This window comes from Salminus brasiliensis, chromosome 3 (genome assembly GCF_030463535.1).
Source record: "Salminus brasiliensis chromosome 3, fSalBra1.hap2, whole genome shotgun sequence".
Lineage (NCBI taxonomy): Eukaryota > Metazoa > Chordata > Actinopteri > Characiformes > Bryconidae > Salminus > Salminus brasiliensis.
Genome location: NC_132880.1, coordinates 25,628,210 through 25,646,003, shown reverse-complemented (window position 1 = coordinate 25,646,003; position 17,794 = coordinate 25,628,210). Strand labels below are relative to the sequence as shown.

Genomic DNA, 17,794 nt, shown 5'->3' with positions numbered 1-17,794 from the left:
ATAAAGTGGCCAGTGAGTAAAAGGACAAGGTAGTGGTTTCTAATAAAGTGGCCAGTGAGTGGAAGCACAAGGTTAAGCTTTCTAATAAAGTGGCCAGTGAGTAAAAGGACAAGGTAGTGGTTTCTAATAAAGTGGACAGTGAGTGGAATTCAGGCGTTTGTAAGGTTATGTAAACATGCTGTTTTTTTTATTCTCTGCTGTAAATAGTTTTCTGTAACCCAATAAGAGGAGCTCTTTGAGTTTACCTTTCTTTAACTAAGAGTCCACAAGCGCTCTCCTCCCTCAGGAAATGTCTGCTCCCTTCGCATAAACATAGTTAATGTAATAGAGCATCAAACAGCTGCTGATTTTATTAATGTGAGGTAGAGTGTGTGCCCGTTTTGTGACTTTGTTGCTGTTCAGCTCAAGCTATTCAAGTGACCTTGACACATTAAAAGCAGGGCAGATGTTCCAGTATATTAGCAAGACTCCTTTTTTTGTGTGAAGCTCCTGTCCACATAGCAATGGCGAATTTAGGTGTTGGCGATATAGGCAAGTTACATATGGCAGCCTCTTGCTGGGGGGCAGCATTGGGAGCCCACACACACAAAAAACAAATTGAATGTCGCAATAAAGAGTTAGTTTACCTTGTCAGGGTTGGTGCCCTGATTTGAAGACCTGAGAAGTACTAAATGGGGAGGGAGAAGGGGTAGGTTGACCTTATGCTGTCATATGGTCTAGAACCGCCACTGCACTCTTAAAAATAAAGCTGCTACAAATAGTTTTTTGAGTGATGCCGTAGAAAAACCACTGTTGGTTCCATAAAGAACCATGTTCACTATATGAGGTGTGTGTGTGTGTGTGTGAAGACCTTTTAAAGACCCCAAAACAATTCTCTTAATGTAAAACTTTAGCTGAAATGTGGGATAATGTAGTGTTTTCTGCTCAGACAAGACCGAAATAGAGCTTTTTGACAAAAATTCAAAATGCTCCACGCTTCCCAATCCTCATCAAACACCATCTCAAACAGTGAAGTATGGTGGTGGCAGCATCATATTCCTGGGCAGAGTAAATTAGTTAGCTGGCTGAAATAGTCTGTCTTTGTAATTCAGACAAATCTAATCTAGGAACTTCAAGGGGGTCATTTTGAATAATTTTGCAATGCACTGTATTTCCAAAAAATGTGAAAGCATTTCATATAGGAAAGTGTGTGGGTTGAAATCTATGAAAACCCCAAATGCAGTCAATGAGCCAAGACATGTTAGGTGTCTGACGTTTGCTCATTTAGTTTCGTACTGGAGCTGTAAGGCTAATGTAGTAAAGAGTAGTGGACGATTGTATCACACCAATTTACATGGAGCTAACTGCATGCCCAAATCATTTGGTACATGTTTATAGAGAACAGTGAGTCTAATTAGTGCTAATTAGCCTATCAATCCATATCCATTGCTTGTCAGCTGCATTAGTCTTCAAGCTCCAGTGTAAAACTAAAGAACAAACTTCAGACACCAAACACGTCTTGGCTGACTCCCCACTATGGCTGTATGAATATGCGTGTTGGTCAAAGTTAAAGCTTAATATTTCCAGATCTGCAGTCCACCAAGTAAATTCTTAATTGTTAGTGAGTGTGTGCACGTGTGTGTGTGTGTGTGTGTGTGTGTGTGTGTGTGTGTGTGTGTGTGTGTAAAAGTAAGCCGGGCTGTGCCAGCTCTGTGTTTTGTGTTGTATTAATTTTAGTCCAGGATAAAGTGGGTCAGGTAGGAAACGGGTCTCTGTTGGGCTGTAGGAATCAGGCCAATACACACACACACACACACTCTGTGCAGGAAGAACTGAGATCTGAGAAGAAAAGAAGCCATCCTGAAGCTCTAATGAACGTCCAATAAACCTGCACACTCACTGTACTAAAAGTGTAACATACTGACTTAAACCTGACCAAGCTTTCCTTAAAGAGACCATGTCCTAAACCGTACCTAGTTCTATTGTGGAAGATTTTTTATTTACAAGAAAAACACTAATTCAGATATTTAAAAGATACATGACACAGCGCAAACAAGTAGACTGATATAGTCCCCATACTTTCACTATAGTACAGTTTCTGCTCTTTTAATTGAGTTAGATTGTGGTACAGTACCCATACTTCCACTATAGTACAGTTTCTGCTCTTTTGAGTTAGTGAGACAGTACCCATACCTTCACTGTAGTACACTTTCTGCTCTTTTAGTTAAGTTAGATTGTGATACAGTGCTCATACTTTCACTATAGTAAAGTTTCTCTTTTCCTTTAAGTTAGATTGTGGTACAGTATCCACACTTTCACTACAGTACAGTTTCTCTGCTCCTTTAATTGAGTTAGATTGAGGTACAGTACCCATACTTTCACTATAGTACAGTTTCTGCTCTTTTAAGTTAGATTGAGGTACAGTACCCATACTTTTTACTATAGTGCAGTTTCTGCACGCTGAATTGAGTTAGATTGTGGTACAGTACCCATACATTCACTATAGTAAAGTCTCCGCTCTTTTAATTGTTAGACTGGGGTACAGTATCCATACTTTCACTTTAATACAGTTTCCCTACTAGATACATTGATGGCTATAGATAGTTTATTGGCTGTGAATGTAAGCAGTAGAGTAACCAGGTTTTAGTTAGTTGTTAATAATTAAAACCAACAGCAGCTGAGTGCCAGGCATCAGTCAAAAGGGCCACATGCATCAGCATAAGCTTAGCACAAACGTAAACTGCAAGGGGCTAGCAGAAATTATTGTTTTAGAAGTGGAGGCTGTTTTGGCCAAGTTTTGAAATTTATGACCCAAACTGAAGTCCGGGCTCTAACCGTCTCGGCAGACTACTGCTTCTGTGGCATTGACTTTCTGTTCTGTTGTTTTCCTAAATTTGTCCTTTTCTGTTGAACAAAAAAAAATACAAACAAACTGTGTCCCTGGACACTTGATACATGATGGTTAGACTTACAGGAAACACGAAAGAATTCTTGTTTGCTACTTGCAATCAGGCTACTGTATCTCACTTGAAGGTCTCATAGCTGTTCCAGTGTGCTTACAAGCAGCTTCTTGCTACTGGTGATTAGCCTGCATTTACAAATGTGTTTTCTATCAGACTAATGATAACCTGTGCACAGCAGCGTGCACAGCAGCGTGCACAGCAGCGTGCACAGCAGCGTGGATACCCAGTCTGAGAGGTTTTGGCCATTTTAAGCTAAAAATAAATATTAGAGTTTTGTGTACATTTTGTGAATGTTCTTCAGACGGTGTGACGGTGAGGATACAGTTTAGCCAAAGATGTATCAACATCTTCCACACAGACCAAACAACTGCCAATAAACACAGACACTCACACAGGAGTAGTATGACTGGTGTGTGTGTGTGTGTGTGTGTGTGTGTGTGTGTGTGTGTGTGTGTGTGTGTGTGTGGCTTTTGAGAAGCGATTTTCTTTATTTATGCAGATTTTTTACTGGTGTTTTTTGGGGGCACTGCAAAGTTAGCTGCCAACATTAAAAATATGTAAAAGGTGTCATTTTTAAATGTAGCTACCCTTTTCTCCACAAAAAGTAGCTCAACCTTCTTAAGATCACTTTGTCAAGTAATGTTGTCTCATCTCAAGTTCTGTGTCATTTTGATTAGGTCACGTCTCAGTCTCTGTTATTTTGACTCTCCTCATCTCTCTCAGCATTATTTCAAATGTCTTGGTGTTATTTTGACTGTCCTGTCTCAGCCTCAACATTATTTCAACTGTCTTAGCCTCAACGTTTTTTCAACGGTCTTAGTCTCAACGTTATTTCGACTGTCTTAGCCTCAACGTTCTTTCAACTGTCTTAGTCTCAACGTTATTTTGACTGTCCTGTCTCAGCCTCAACGTTATTTTGACTGTCTCAGCCTCAACGTTATTTCGACTGTCCTGTCTCAGCCTCAATGTTATTTTGAATGTCTTGTTTTGGTCTTGAGGTAGAGAGCATTCTGAAGTGCACTCTTGATTGATTTAGGTACAAAGCTAAAAAACTTAGGTACAAAGTGTCAGGCAGGGTATAAAGCCACCTCCAGCAGCTGTGGAGCAGTGAAACAGTGTTCTCTGGAATGACTGTGCTCCATCCAATAGGAGGATAAGTTGAGGATTTAATGAGGAAGTGGGCTCATGCTCAACCAACATCCTGAACCCACTAACACTCTTGTTGCTGAATGCTACAAAATTTAGTAGAAAGCCTTCCCTGGTTAGTACAGGCATTTACTCCAGTAAAAGCAGGATAAACTGTTTGTTTATACCCTTGATTTCAGAAGGAAAGAATGAACATACAGGTGTCTCAATACTTTTGTCCATTTAGTGTAGCTCTACTGCTGAACAACTGTTTTCTTTGGACAACTGCAATGCAGCCACTGCTGCTGGAAATTAGTTTCATTCTCATCAATATTGTTGCAACACTGGTCCCCTAACGCTGGTTTAAAACCATATTTAATACTTTTATAATTACACTGAAAAATCCATGATCCATAAAACTCTATGCCAAAACACATGTTAAGAGGTCAAGGGCTGATGTTAAATGATTAATTCTGCCACTCCAACACATCTTAAAGGTACTGAATGAGGCTCCATCATGCCAAAGAGCACAGTTCCACTGCCCCACAGCCCAGGCATGGTAACGCCAGATTCCTGAGCAGTTGGGTGCCTCCTGTACAGAGCAGGTATGAAGGATGTGTGTGCGCCATTTGGGAAGTGTCTAAAGTGTTCTCCTCTGTTTATTCTGGTTCATTTGGTTCATGGGGGGGGGGGCATTGCAAAGTTAGCTGCCAACATCCAGACATTATAAAAGGTCTTTGTTTTAATTGGTTTGATTGGTGTGGATTGAAAAAGCCTTGGATCCAAGTTGTTTCCCCCTGTAATGTGGCTCCCACCTTTTTTTAGTTTTATTCTTGGCTCCCCTATCAGGTACCTGAATACGTGCCTCCTTTGCTAAATATCCTCTAAGCTGAGAATTCTCACATTTTACATATATCATGAGTTACAGTTTCAGTCACATTTAAGTGTGTTTGCTCATTTTTTGTAGCTCAATAAGATGCATTAACTATCTAAAGCTGTCGTTCTGGGAGGATGTTTGGATTAATAGAAAAAAAAAATTCTTTTATTTAAGAAAAAATATGTAAGAATTTACGTTCTTAGAGACCCTGCGGTTTTGCTGCTTGTCTTAAAACTAGTATCATAAAGGGAAAACCGGGTTGCTCGGGGTGGACGTCATGATTGGCACACTCTCTGTACAGTAATATCTAAACTGGCAAAAGCTACAGCATACGAAAAGATGACTGGCATTTGGGACAAAAGAAACAAGTATTATTAAAAGTGGACAAAATGCTTATGTAGGTATATTACACTTGATATCTTGATGATAACTTGATGACAAAATTATATCTTAAGTGATATCCTGTTTAATGTGGTCTAAATATCTTATTTTTTAATGAAAGATAATTGTTGTTATTTAAGATTAAGGATTCACTTGTTTTAGGTGATTTTATCTAAAAGTGTCCTCTATTCTACTGGCAGATAATTATGTCAAGAAATGATGCTTGAAACAAGCAAAATGATTTGCCAGTGGAATAATCCCCTACAACAAGAAGAGGCAGAATTGTGAAAACAGTGATCTTGTGGGGTTATCAAGATCACGTTCTGTTGCAACCCTAAGTTGTAGGTAATTTTATTGTTATTTTTCTATGGAGTATTTGTATGATGACTAATTTGCAGTTTTTGAGCGCGAGGAGAGCGAGAGGAGAGCGAGAGAGAAACGTCTTAGAAAATGTACTCTAACACAACCCGCTGTTATTAGTTTTTTTTTGGGACATGCAGTGACATTTGTGTAATTAGCCAGGCGTGTCCAGGCAGGATACAGCTCTGTATTTATTGCTCTCTCAGCGGCCCACCCACATAGCGGCCCACTGGGATTTTTCTCTCCGATGGCCAGCCCATTCCTGCTTCAATTGAGGCCACTATCAGATTGTCTTAATGACTACACTTCCATTACCCTAAGACCTGACTAAAGACAAATACCGGTGTAATCGACCCTGAGGGGGTTTCTCCCCAGTTTAGTTGACCCCGTTTCAATCAGAAATGTCTGTTTTTTGAAGTTTGCGTCTTTACTTTTACACTGGCGATACAAGGCTAACGTAACTAACGTAATGGGTCTGTCATTAGCCAGTTAGCACACACTCCTCAAACCATGTGGCTCCATGATCTCTAACAGACTTGTTCAAGTGGTTTCTGACACTGTGCGACTCGCTGTTCAGTATAAACATGGACTAAAATACATAGTAGCAGCAAGTCTTTGCTGGGTCTGTACCTCTCGCTGCTCAGTACACTAGCAACAGTGGCTTCTGTGTCCTAAATTCATTAAGCTGGTTGAGTTGTTTTGGAGATTTTCTTATCAGTGTTTTGTGGCCTCAGATGAGTTCTTCTACCATCTCCCAAAACAAATAAAAGGACATCACCTTGCAGACTCAAGGCCTTGCTTCTTGTAGTGTAATACCGTCTGTCAGAATGACTGTAGGAATCACATAAGCACTTTAGAGCACCATACATTTAAATAATAAAAGCTATATCGCCCCCTATACTTCCTGTAGTGTATTACCGTCTGCCAGAATGACTGTATGGATCAAATGAACACTATAGAGCACTCCCATAAATAAAGCAAAAGAAGCCACGTTGCCCCCTACACTTCCTGTAGTGTATTAGCATCCGTCAGAATGACGGTGTGGATCCCAAACATTACAGAGCACTTTTAATTGAAATAATAAAGGCTATATCTCCTCCTACACTTCCTGTAGTGCATTACCATCCGTCAGAATGACTGTGTGGATCAAATGAACACTATACAGCACTCCCATAAATAAAGCAAAACATGCCACATTGCCCCCTTACACTTCATGTAGTGTTTTATGGTCTGTCAGAATGACTGTGTGGATCCTAAACATTATAGAGCACTTTTAACTGAAATAATAAAAGCTATATCTCCCCCGACACTTCCTGTAGTGTATTACCATCTATCAGAATGACGGTGTGGATCAAATGAACACTATAGAGCACTCCCATAAATAAAGCAAAAGAAGCCACATTGCCCCTTACACTTCCTGTAGTGTTTTATAGTCTGTCAGAATGACTGTATAGATCATATAGCTTTTATTGTTCCAATTAAAAGTGCTCTATAATGTTCATATCACCCCCTTACACCTGTATTGTATTGCCATCTGTCAGAATGACCGTATGGATCATATGAACACTATAGTGCACTTCTGTAAATAAAACATAAGAAGCCACTTCGCCCCCTACACTTCTACTGTCAATATGACCATGTGGCTCATATAAACATTATAGAGCACTTCTGTCTCGCCTCCTACACTTTCTCTTACACATACACTCCCACAGTTTCTCTCACTCCTGCTATCTATCAGCCCTACATCAGAATCACACTGCGACGTTTGGCCTCAGGAATGTTTTTGGGTAAACAAGATTAAACACCCTTAAACACCAACACCACACACTCCTATCAAAGGTTCATCACAACACACACTCTCACACTGCAAGCTATACATGTCAATTTTGTTCAAGTTAAGTTCTACAGCTCATACAGTAAACACAGTCTTATGTCTCTCAGTTTCCCTCTTTCCCTAAATGCAGTCCACCAGACAAGACATGGCTGTTATCTGAAGCTTGCCTCTAGTTTTACACTGGACCTTCGAGACTAATATAGCCAACAAGCACCATTTAGCATTAGCATAACCAGTTAACGCACTCAAACTGTGAGGAGTTGTTCAGTAATCTCTGATAGACAGGTGTGGTTTCTGGGTAATTTGGGTAAATTGGCTGAACTAGTGTAATTTTGGTCTGAAGTCCGCCTCTGTTCGTCTGCAGATGTGGTCAAAAGCTGAGCTACGGAAACCGAGACCTAGTACCAAGTTTGAATGGTAGGGACTGCAGCAGAGGGTTCATTTGCTTAATGGTGTTTATAAATATGCACTAATTTGAGGAGCTCCGGAGGCTTGCATTTATTCATGCCTCGTTTAGTAGATCTGCCCCTTAAGCCTCTTACAATTGCACTTATCCAGGTTCTGATGCTTTCGCTAATTGTAAACAAGATTACCGTGCATAAACTGGAGCAATCAATAGATTAGAAATGGGAATCCACAAGCCTATTATAACAGCATGCTGAGCACACAGCTGGAGATTCGATTCAGAGGAAAGGAGACGATACGCTTTCATTCAGAAGAAAGAAAGTAACACCCATTATTTTGGAAAGCAGAATATCACTGCAGCCAACAGCTTCAGGCCACTCCCAGAGACGGTTAGTAATGCTGAGTGGAGATAACCGGTATCAGTTTAATATGGAACCATTTCAGGAAAGGGGCTGCTATAGAAGGGTATGCATGTGACATCACATTTGGTGGGAGTCCCTGCAGACTACAGACTGACTGAGTGGCAGCCTTGGCATGTCGCTTATACACAGAAAATGAGGAAGAGCTGTTGCGTGACTGGCTGTACAAACAGATGCGCACATCTGTTCTTCCTGTTAATGAACAGTTCCACTAAAAGCAGAGCGAGTGCAAACATCATAACTTCCACCATAAGAGGGGTTAACTGTAAGACTGAGGGGTTGTAGGGAGTTGTAACACCTAGTAATAATAATAAACAGTAAACAAGCTTTCCAATCTAAACATTAAAATGATCATATCTACAATAAAAATCTGTCTATAATATCTAAAATAAGTGTGGTCAGTGTAAACAGTCTGCTGTGTTGAACACGGACGCATTTATTTTCCACCACAAGCTAGAATTGCTGAGATCAGCCCCATCAAACTCCACTACAGTGTACTACTTTCTAATTTACCTGTGTCCAATACATCAGCTGTTGTTAATAACATATGGGGAAGAGGGGGTATTGTAGCTCGAGATGGAAAAATCCATTTTGGTATTAGGCGATCAGTCGATATTTCTCTAATTAGCCAATCTGCATGATGCTCCTCTGTAACGGGACAATGCAGTTCCTTGTACAACCGCTAGCTGAAACTACGGAGCTGTCACGTATCTGTAGCAACTCATTAAAAACCATGCTGTACTAAAACCCTGTGTGCTGCCATTATTATTATTATTATTATTATTATTATTATTAATAATAATAATAATAATATTTACTTGTTTATTTTTGCCATATCGGACTCAAACTGTAAACCCCTCCGGAGTCAATCACTCAGCAAGTCCTCATCAGACCACCACTAACCAGACAAAACAGCAAACAGTGCAGATCACATTTAACCCCCACCAAACGTACAGCAGCAACAGTCTGCTAAAGCTAAAGGAATTACATTGGGTTAGTGATTGGGTTAATAGCACTTGGTAAGCAGCCGTTTTCATTTGGGAATTATGCATGCAAATTCACAGGCTCTCGTTTTAAATGTTGTTGATTCCTAAAAAAGTAACGAACACTACAGAAGCCCTCAGACATGCGTTACCAAGTCATGCCTGGAAAGGTTAACATGGCATCCAGCTCTTAATCTGTATCTGTAATCAACCGATCACTCTGAAAGACGACCAGCGATCTGTGTCAGCCCCAGAAACACTGATCTGTACATCTGTAATTGTAGCAGTGCTTTAAACTAACCCCACGGTGTGGAGGCCGTACATTAGCCTGGCTAGCTTTTACTGTGAGTTGTTGATCTGCTTTAAAACCATGCTCCATTACAGACGCAAGGAGAGAGAGACACACAACTCGGCAATCCATCACACATCACTTTTATGTTGCAGAAAATAATGTGTTCAGTTTCACCCCATGCCAGTTTGTACCCCACTCCTCCATACTGTTTATAGGTTACACAGTCAGTAGATGTGATCTTGGTCAAATTATTTTGCAACTCAGAAGAACAACACATTAGGCTCCCCGACTTCTCTATGAACTCCAGTCACTGTGTGTGGATCTGCTCAGTCCCACCAGCAGCTCACCTGATTTACACCTGATAAACCAAGTGTGGAATGGGAACTCTGAATACTGACCTTCTTCCAGGAGAGCACTGAAAATGCCTGAAATCACTATACTGTACATACAGTGCCATATGAACGTTTCTTAATCACCATCCTTGTACTTATTAGTGTACATTCAATAAGAATACACTGGAGATGAAACCGGTTTAAACTATACATACACTTTTTTTTCTATTATTCATTATTTCTAGTACTTTAGGGAAACACCACAATACATTCCACACACCGATTTCTTTCTTTCTTTCTTTCTGTATTTAGAATGATCTGTCCAAATTTGAGCACCCCTTTATTTTATTGGTCTTATACATGTATCTGCAACCACACAGATGGTATTCTAATTCCTGACTTTTGAACAGTTGTGTTGTTACTGAGTTAATTCCCCCAGGTATTGAGTATGAAACTTCTACAACCCAGGCATAACAGAGACTAATTATTACAACATAAGAGCGTTTTCAAATGACAGGATTTGTAAAAGCGGGCTTGTGTTTGTGTGTATTGCACAAATTAGTCTGAGCTTATTTCAGTCACCCTGTCCTTTACTGGCAACCAGTTAAGCTCTTTACAGGGACTGACAGACACAGCCTCCTTTGCCCTAGTTTTCCTCACTAAATATAAATCTGGATATTGGGCTTTGTTTTGCATTGTTTGGGCAATGGCACCAGTGAGCTGTTTCCATAAGTGTCAAATATTTAACTGATTATTATTAGGAATTATTTAAGATTTTACACCAGACTTCTTGACCAGTTTTAGATTATTTAATGCCAAATGATATTGAGTTGCCAACCCCTTAAAGCACTGTATACCTAACTATCCTTGCAGTACAACTGACAGAGCTAATTGTTTCCAAACGGGATGTGTGAAGTGTTACATTATTTGTGAGGACACACTTGGCCTTCTGGGTTTCGGTGTAGTTAAAGGGGAATTAATCCAAATATTATGCCATTTCGTTTACAATCCAAAACCACCAGGAAAACCAAAGGAAAAGGTTTGTTTGGGTACTATTTTGCCTGCATGTCTCCCTCCACCATGAATGGATTTTTAAAACCAGAATCTTCTTCCAATTGAGGTAAAACAGTGTCTTGGTGCTAGGCATTGTTTTTATAACCATTTGGTGTAATGTCTTTAGGTGAGGGATCTCCTCAGGCAGTTCTATTCACCACACTAAGTGACTCTGATTACTTCTTAACCTTTCAAATAAGCCTAGAAGTTTAAAAATCAGTGTAATTCACCATTAAAGAGCAGGTAAACAGGACAGCGGCTAGACAGACAGACATCATAACCAGACAACCAGAGCCTTTAGAAGAAACTGTAGCAAGGTGAGGTAACCCAGACAGGTCATATGGGTAGCTAGGAGCCCATTACAATGACAAGTCTAGATCTCAGATACTCAGAAATCCAAAGTTCTCAGAAATCATTAGGCTGTCTATTAAGGCCTGATGTGTTCCACTGCCCGCAGCTGTCCAGCTGTGATCCTTAAAGAAAATTCTGCCTCAGACTGTCACGTCACTATGAGAGAGCTAAATCTACTTGTCTTTTTCTAGGCATAACTGAGAAAAACCTAGTTTGAATAGGCTAAAAATTCAAAGATACCTCTAAGTTTAGACACTACTAAACACAAGTCAGTAAGGTGACCACTCTACTATTCACCAAAGTATTCTCTGAAGAGGTGGGTCTTCAGTCTGCGTTTGAAGACAGCAAGTGACTCTGCCGTTCGGACACCCAGGGGAAGCTCATTCCACCACTTTGGTGCCAGGACAGAAAAAAGTCTGGACACTCGTCTTCCATGGATTTTGAGGGACTGGGGGGACCATTGCCATCAAGGTCAAAATGCCTTATCAATAAGTTGAGGGTTGAAGAGTGCATGCATTTGGGTTGGTTGGGGGAGTTTGGCTTTGGGGGGGTCTGAGTTCCTCATATATGAAGATTGTATGTTTTAAAAAATAAAGGGAACACTCAAATAACACATCCTAGATCTGAATGAATGAAATATTCTCATTGAATACTTTGTTCTGTACAAAGTTGAATGTGCTGACAACAAAATCACACAAAAACAGACACATGCACATTTGTGGCCTGCTGGAGGTCATTTTTTAGGGCTCTGGCAGTGCTCCTCTTGTTCCTCCTTGCACAAAGGCGGAAGTAGCGGTCCTGCTGCTGGGTTGTTGCCCTCCTACGGCCTCCTCCACGTCTCCTGGTATACTGACAGACACAGCAAACCTTCTTGCCACAGCTCGCATTGATGTGCCCTCCTGTCACTTGTGTGGGTTGTAGAGTCCGTCTCATGCTACCACGAGTGTGAAAGCACCACCAACATTCAAAAGTAATCAAAACATCAGCCAGAAAGCATAGGTACTGAGAAGTGGTCTATGGTCCCCACTTGCAGAACCACTCCTTTAATGAGTGTTGCCAATATTTTCCATCTGTTGTCTATTCCATTTACACAACAGCATGTGAAATTGATTGTCAATCAGTGTTGCTTCCTAAGTGGACAGTTTGATCTCACAGAAGTTTGATGTACTTGGAGTTATATTGTGTTGTTTAAGTGTTCTCTTTATTTTTTTGAGCAGTGTATATGTGTTACAGTATTTGTACTGAAATCCACTGCAGATGTAAAAGAGACTATTGGCAAACTCTGGTGCAAAGCATCTCCTCTCTTTGGAGAGTAACACATTTTCTGCTAGGTCTACTACCTAGCAGTTGCCAGAAAAATAAAGGTCAACAACAATTACAATTACGAATATTCAAGTTTCATATTTCATCCCAGAATTAAGGGAAGTAATGACTTAAATTAATTAAATTAATTTAAGTAAGTAATAAGACAGGGAAGTAATGACTTCCCTGTCTTATTCAATAATACGCTCATAAAGCTGTGAATTATCCTAAATGAGGACTCCACCTATCACATGATGCTACTAGTACTTTAAGGCTGAAGGCTTCCACCAAGACACGTGAAGCTCCACCGCATCTTTTCAAACTGCTGCTAACAAAAGCCATTGAAGTGCAACATGGTTGCTAGCGTTGAGCTAAATAATGGAGGGGGAGTGAGAGAGCAAGGCCGTGGCATCTCCAGCAACGTCCCGCTAATGCTAAAGCAAACACTTCGGCGGTGTTACTGAGGAGCCCTTCCCAATGCTGTTTTTTATGTTTACAAAGTTTAAGAGGATGTATAAGAATCCGACTACCTCAAATCAGATAACTGAGGTTGTGTGGTATTTCCAGAATTCAGACTTGCCCGGTCTGATCACATGGTGTAGATATTTCCTTTTTGGAATTTTAGCAATGTCAATGGTTCAGATGAATTAATTGCTTTGTAAAACTGGCTCATGTAATTCTCTGAAGGCTTCTTGCTCTCCCATTTTTGTAAGAGAGAGGTGGGCGGGGGAGACAGGAAGTTAAATGTGTTTTGATGCCACACTTTTTTTTTATAGGCTAGGTCACTTCTAGCATCAGTGTGCATGGTCTCTGAGGTGCAGACCCAATTAGACACGAACTATGCCCATTTCAGTCACGTAATGCCAGTGCCCCTCTTCTATTTTCATCCGTCTAAAAACGAGTACAGAAAGGACTGGAAACCTTTCTGTATTTCTGAATGAAAATACGAAAGACTTTTTTGACCAGTTACTATTTTGACTTTTTTTTTGTTTTGTTTTGTAGTTACAAGGCTGAGAATAACAGCGTTCAGAAGTTTGGAATCACTTAACCCTCTAAACTGGTTACATCATTATTGTGTAGGTCAGTTTTGACTTTAAAGCACTCCTAGAATATGTGTTGCTGTACTATTTCACTTGACCCTACTTGCCATCAACAGCTCTGAGATAGTTATTGTATTTTACTTTTTGTAGGAGCAATGTGTTGCATGTACCGGTACTTTCAGGTACTTTCTGCCAGGTGTGCTCTTCTCACACATTGCACTATGTTAATGATGGCACATTGAGTGTGACTGGCTGGTCACCAGTCCAAACTAGCATTTGTTGAGTATTGAACGCTGATCTACTGCTCAACCAGCACCATATCAACATTTGCAGTCTTTTGTGCACTGGTATAGTGGTCAACTAGCACCACATCAGCATGAAACAGCTTATGCTGGGGTTTGAACACTGGCATGCTGGTCAACTAGCACCAAACCAGCACAAACCAGCATATACTGTGGGTTGAACACTGGTGTGGTGGTCAACAAGCACCACACCAGGTCAGAGGTCAGACACTGATGTTGGATGAGAGGCCCTGGCTCGCAGTCTCCATTCTAGTTCTTACCAAAGGTGTTTGAAGGGGTTGAGATCAGGGCTCTGTATGGGCCAGTCAAATTTCTTCAAACCAAACTCGCCCAACCAGGCCTTTACAGACCGGTCATGCTGGAACAGAAAAAGGCCCACAGAAAAGGTTTCCACAAAAGTTGGAAGTGTACAGTTACACAATAATACTTGGTATGCTAAAGCATTTAGATTTTGATTTATCAAGAGGCCTAGGCCAACCCTGAAAAACAACCCCATACAGATGGCACAATGCAGTCAGACAAATAACATTCTCCTGGCATTGACTAAGCCCAGACTTCATTCCAGTCCATTAGACTGTCAGATAGAGAAGCTTGATTCGTCACTCCACAGAACACATTTTCACTGTTCCAGAGTCCAGTGGCGGTGCTGCATTCGATGCTTGGCATCATGCTTGGTGATGTAAGGCTTGCATGCAGCTGCTCAGCCATGAAAACCCATGCCCAAGGCCTCGGTACAGTTTCTGTGCTGATGTTAATGCCAGAGAAGGTTTGGAACTCTGCAGTCACTGAGCCAGCAAAGCACTGGCAGCTTTTATACACCTTAGCAGTTGGCAACCCCACCCTATGAACTTGTTATCCTTCAACCAAGACGTCAAATGGGAGTCAATCCTACTATGGTCGACACCGGATAGAACAACAAATAATAGAACAACTAGAAAAACTTTGGAGAAGTGGGCAGTGCAAGATTTACTACTACGTCAGTCCACACGATTCTTACACTTTCAGTGACAGTTCTGTATCTCTCAGCTCATTAAGAAATGCCAGTTCTTGCTTCATTTCCTTTCTCTGGGTTTAGCACCAGGTACACCAGCTCCACAGAGCACCTACAAGTGGCTATAACCAGCTTATTCAGTTGTGTTATAAATGTTACTGTGGTCAGGACTGTAAGCATTCCAGTAGTATCTAATACTACGTTATTGTTCTCCTGTATAGATACGCAGACGGAGACCCACACCAGCAACACTGTTCAGAGTAGCTGACCAAACATCACCTGAAGATGATGCCTCCACCCATCAGGTACTATAGTGCCTCTGCTGGTCTGGAGGCAAAGCTGCATCCACACTGAAACGAACTGCCACGAACTTTACAGGTGTACGTGCCTCATTCACACTGGACAGAAGCAGCTTAATAACATCTGTAGTCCTGTTTGACCCACTGTAATAATATGTGTATGGCTTTGAGGTCATTATAATGAGACTTTAAATGTGTTATTTAGCAGAGCTGTACCCTGCTGTTTGGATTCTGTGGATATGAGTTATGAGTTGAGAAATTAGTACCTTCCCTAGTAGAGCCAAACTGAATGTCTGATGACCTCAGTTCTCTTCTTGACAACAAGAAGAGAATGATTTTATCAAGTATCTGATATAACTACTACTACTACTATTAACTATTCGGTATGTAATATATCTAATTTAGTATCTTCTATGAATGATTTAGTACCTGCTATAAACTATTCAGTATCTTCTATAAATCATTCAGTATCTACTATGGATCTACTATAGATACTGAATAACCAAAAGGAGATGGTGAATAATTATTAGTAGGGACTAAATAATCCATAGTAGATACTGAATAGTTTATAGCAGATAATGAACATTTCATAGATGATTTCATGAATTCAGTATCTACTATAGATTATTCAGTATCTACTATGAATTATTTAATATGTACTATGAACTATTTAGTTCTTGCTATGAAATTATTTACTATGAGTTATTTAGTATCTGCTATAAACTATTCAGTATCTACTATGATTGACTCAGTAACTACTTATTTAGTATATACTATAAAATATTCAGTGTCTGCAATGAATTATTCAGTATTTACTACGAATTATTCAGTATCTACTATGAATTATTTAGTATCTACTATGTAATATTTACTATCTACTATGAATTATTCAGTACCTGCTATAAACTATTCAGTATATTCTATAGATTATTCAGTATCTACAATGGATCTACTGTAGATACTAAACAATCAATAGGCAATACTAATTAATTAATAGTAGGGACAGAATAATCCATAGAAGATACTGAATATTATATAGTTAGATAATTTTATATAGTTAAATAATTATTCAGTATCTACTATAGATTAATCAATATCTACTATTAATTATTCATTATCTACTATGAATTATTTAATATGTACTATAAACTATTTAGTTCCTGCTATGCATTAGTCAGTTTTTGCTATGAATGATTTACTATTATTTAGTATCTACTATAAAATATTGAGTGTCTACTATGAATTATTCAGTATGTACTATGAATTATTCAGTATCCACTGTGAATTCTTTGGTGTATACTATAAATTAAGTATGTACTATTAATGATTTAGTAACTACTATGAATTATTCAGTGTCTACTATGAAGTATGCCGTACTTGCTATGAATTATTCTGTATATTTAGGGAATTATGTGATGTAATGACTGATGATTAAGTTTAGATGTGGCTCATTATTGGTTCAGCTGATGTGTGTGTGTTGAGAGCAGTTATTGTGTTTCAGTGGGTTGTTGGAGAGAATGGTGTCCTCAAACCCAAAAGAGTCAACTCCAGCGTCTACCAGCCTCCCTCACTAAAAGGTTAGTATGTGGATGTATGTATGGAAGTGAGTGTGTGTTTGTGTGTTGGGGTGGGGTTCTGCGGCAGTATGTGCCTTCGCTATGTGCTGGGCTTTGCTGTGCTGTACTGATTGTGTTTACAAGCCAGACACACACAGCTTTCTGTCTCTGCTGTTTTTTGTTTTTGTTGTGTATGTGTATGTGTGTGCGTGCGAGATTAGGGACAGTGACAGCTGCAACGAGTGTGAGTCTGTGCTGGTATGGATCATATGGGATTATGACGAACAACACGCACACTCACGCATATGCTGTCTGACTTTAGATCTTTTTTAGTAACACTGTATTTAGACAGTACATACTTCGCTCACATTCAACTACATATCAATTACATTCACTGTCATTTTATTTAACCCTAAACCTGGTCCTAACTCTAACTGTAACTTTAACCTTAACCCAAGACCTCCTGAACCTGGGCCCAGTGCTAACTGCACCACTGTGGAGAATGAACAGAAAAAGCTGTTTGTACATCTGTAGATGATCTACAGGGGGTTAAAGTGTAGTAATCAAATACAGCAAAACAAACCCACCAGAGATCAGGCTCTTTCTCTGTTTTTCTCCCCCTCCCCACTCCCTCTCTTTTCCCTGGCTCCCTCAGTCAGGGCTGCCTATGCCAACTGCGGGGCCAAAGGGGGCTCCCAAGTGCCGTAGCTCTGTCATCTGGAGGCCAGGACCTCCAGAGAGCATAACTAGCCTTATTCTCTTTTGGTAGATCACTCTGATGCTCGCCAGTGCAGGTGTTTGTTAGCTGACGTAGCAGAATTAGCAGTTAGTGATCTCTTCCAAGCGTGTTGAGCTCCAGTGGGGTTAAAAAGGTGCAGTGGAGCTTCACAGTTCTCAGACAAAGCTTGTCCTAGCCTTCACTCTCTTAGTTCTGGTAGCATCGTGAGATG

The 17,794-nt window shown here is 40.2% G+C and overlaps 1 protein-coding gene across 1 annotated transcript in view; it reads left to right on the top strand.

The window, feature by feature from the left end:
* Positions 1–17,794, top strand: part of ppp1r1b (protein phosphatase 1, regulatory (inhibitor) subunit 1B) — a 31,130-nt gene that overhangs the window by 7,898 nt on the left and 5,438 nt on the right. Inside the window, exons 2-3 of the mRNA XM_072675699.1 lie at positions 15,211–15,294; positions 16,790–16,865. Of these exons, the coding sequence (XP_072531800.1) occupies positions 15,211–15,294; positions 16,790–16,865 (160 nt within the window). The remainder of the gene's footprint in view (positions 1–15,210; positions 15,295–16,789; positions 16,866–17,794) is intronic.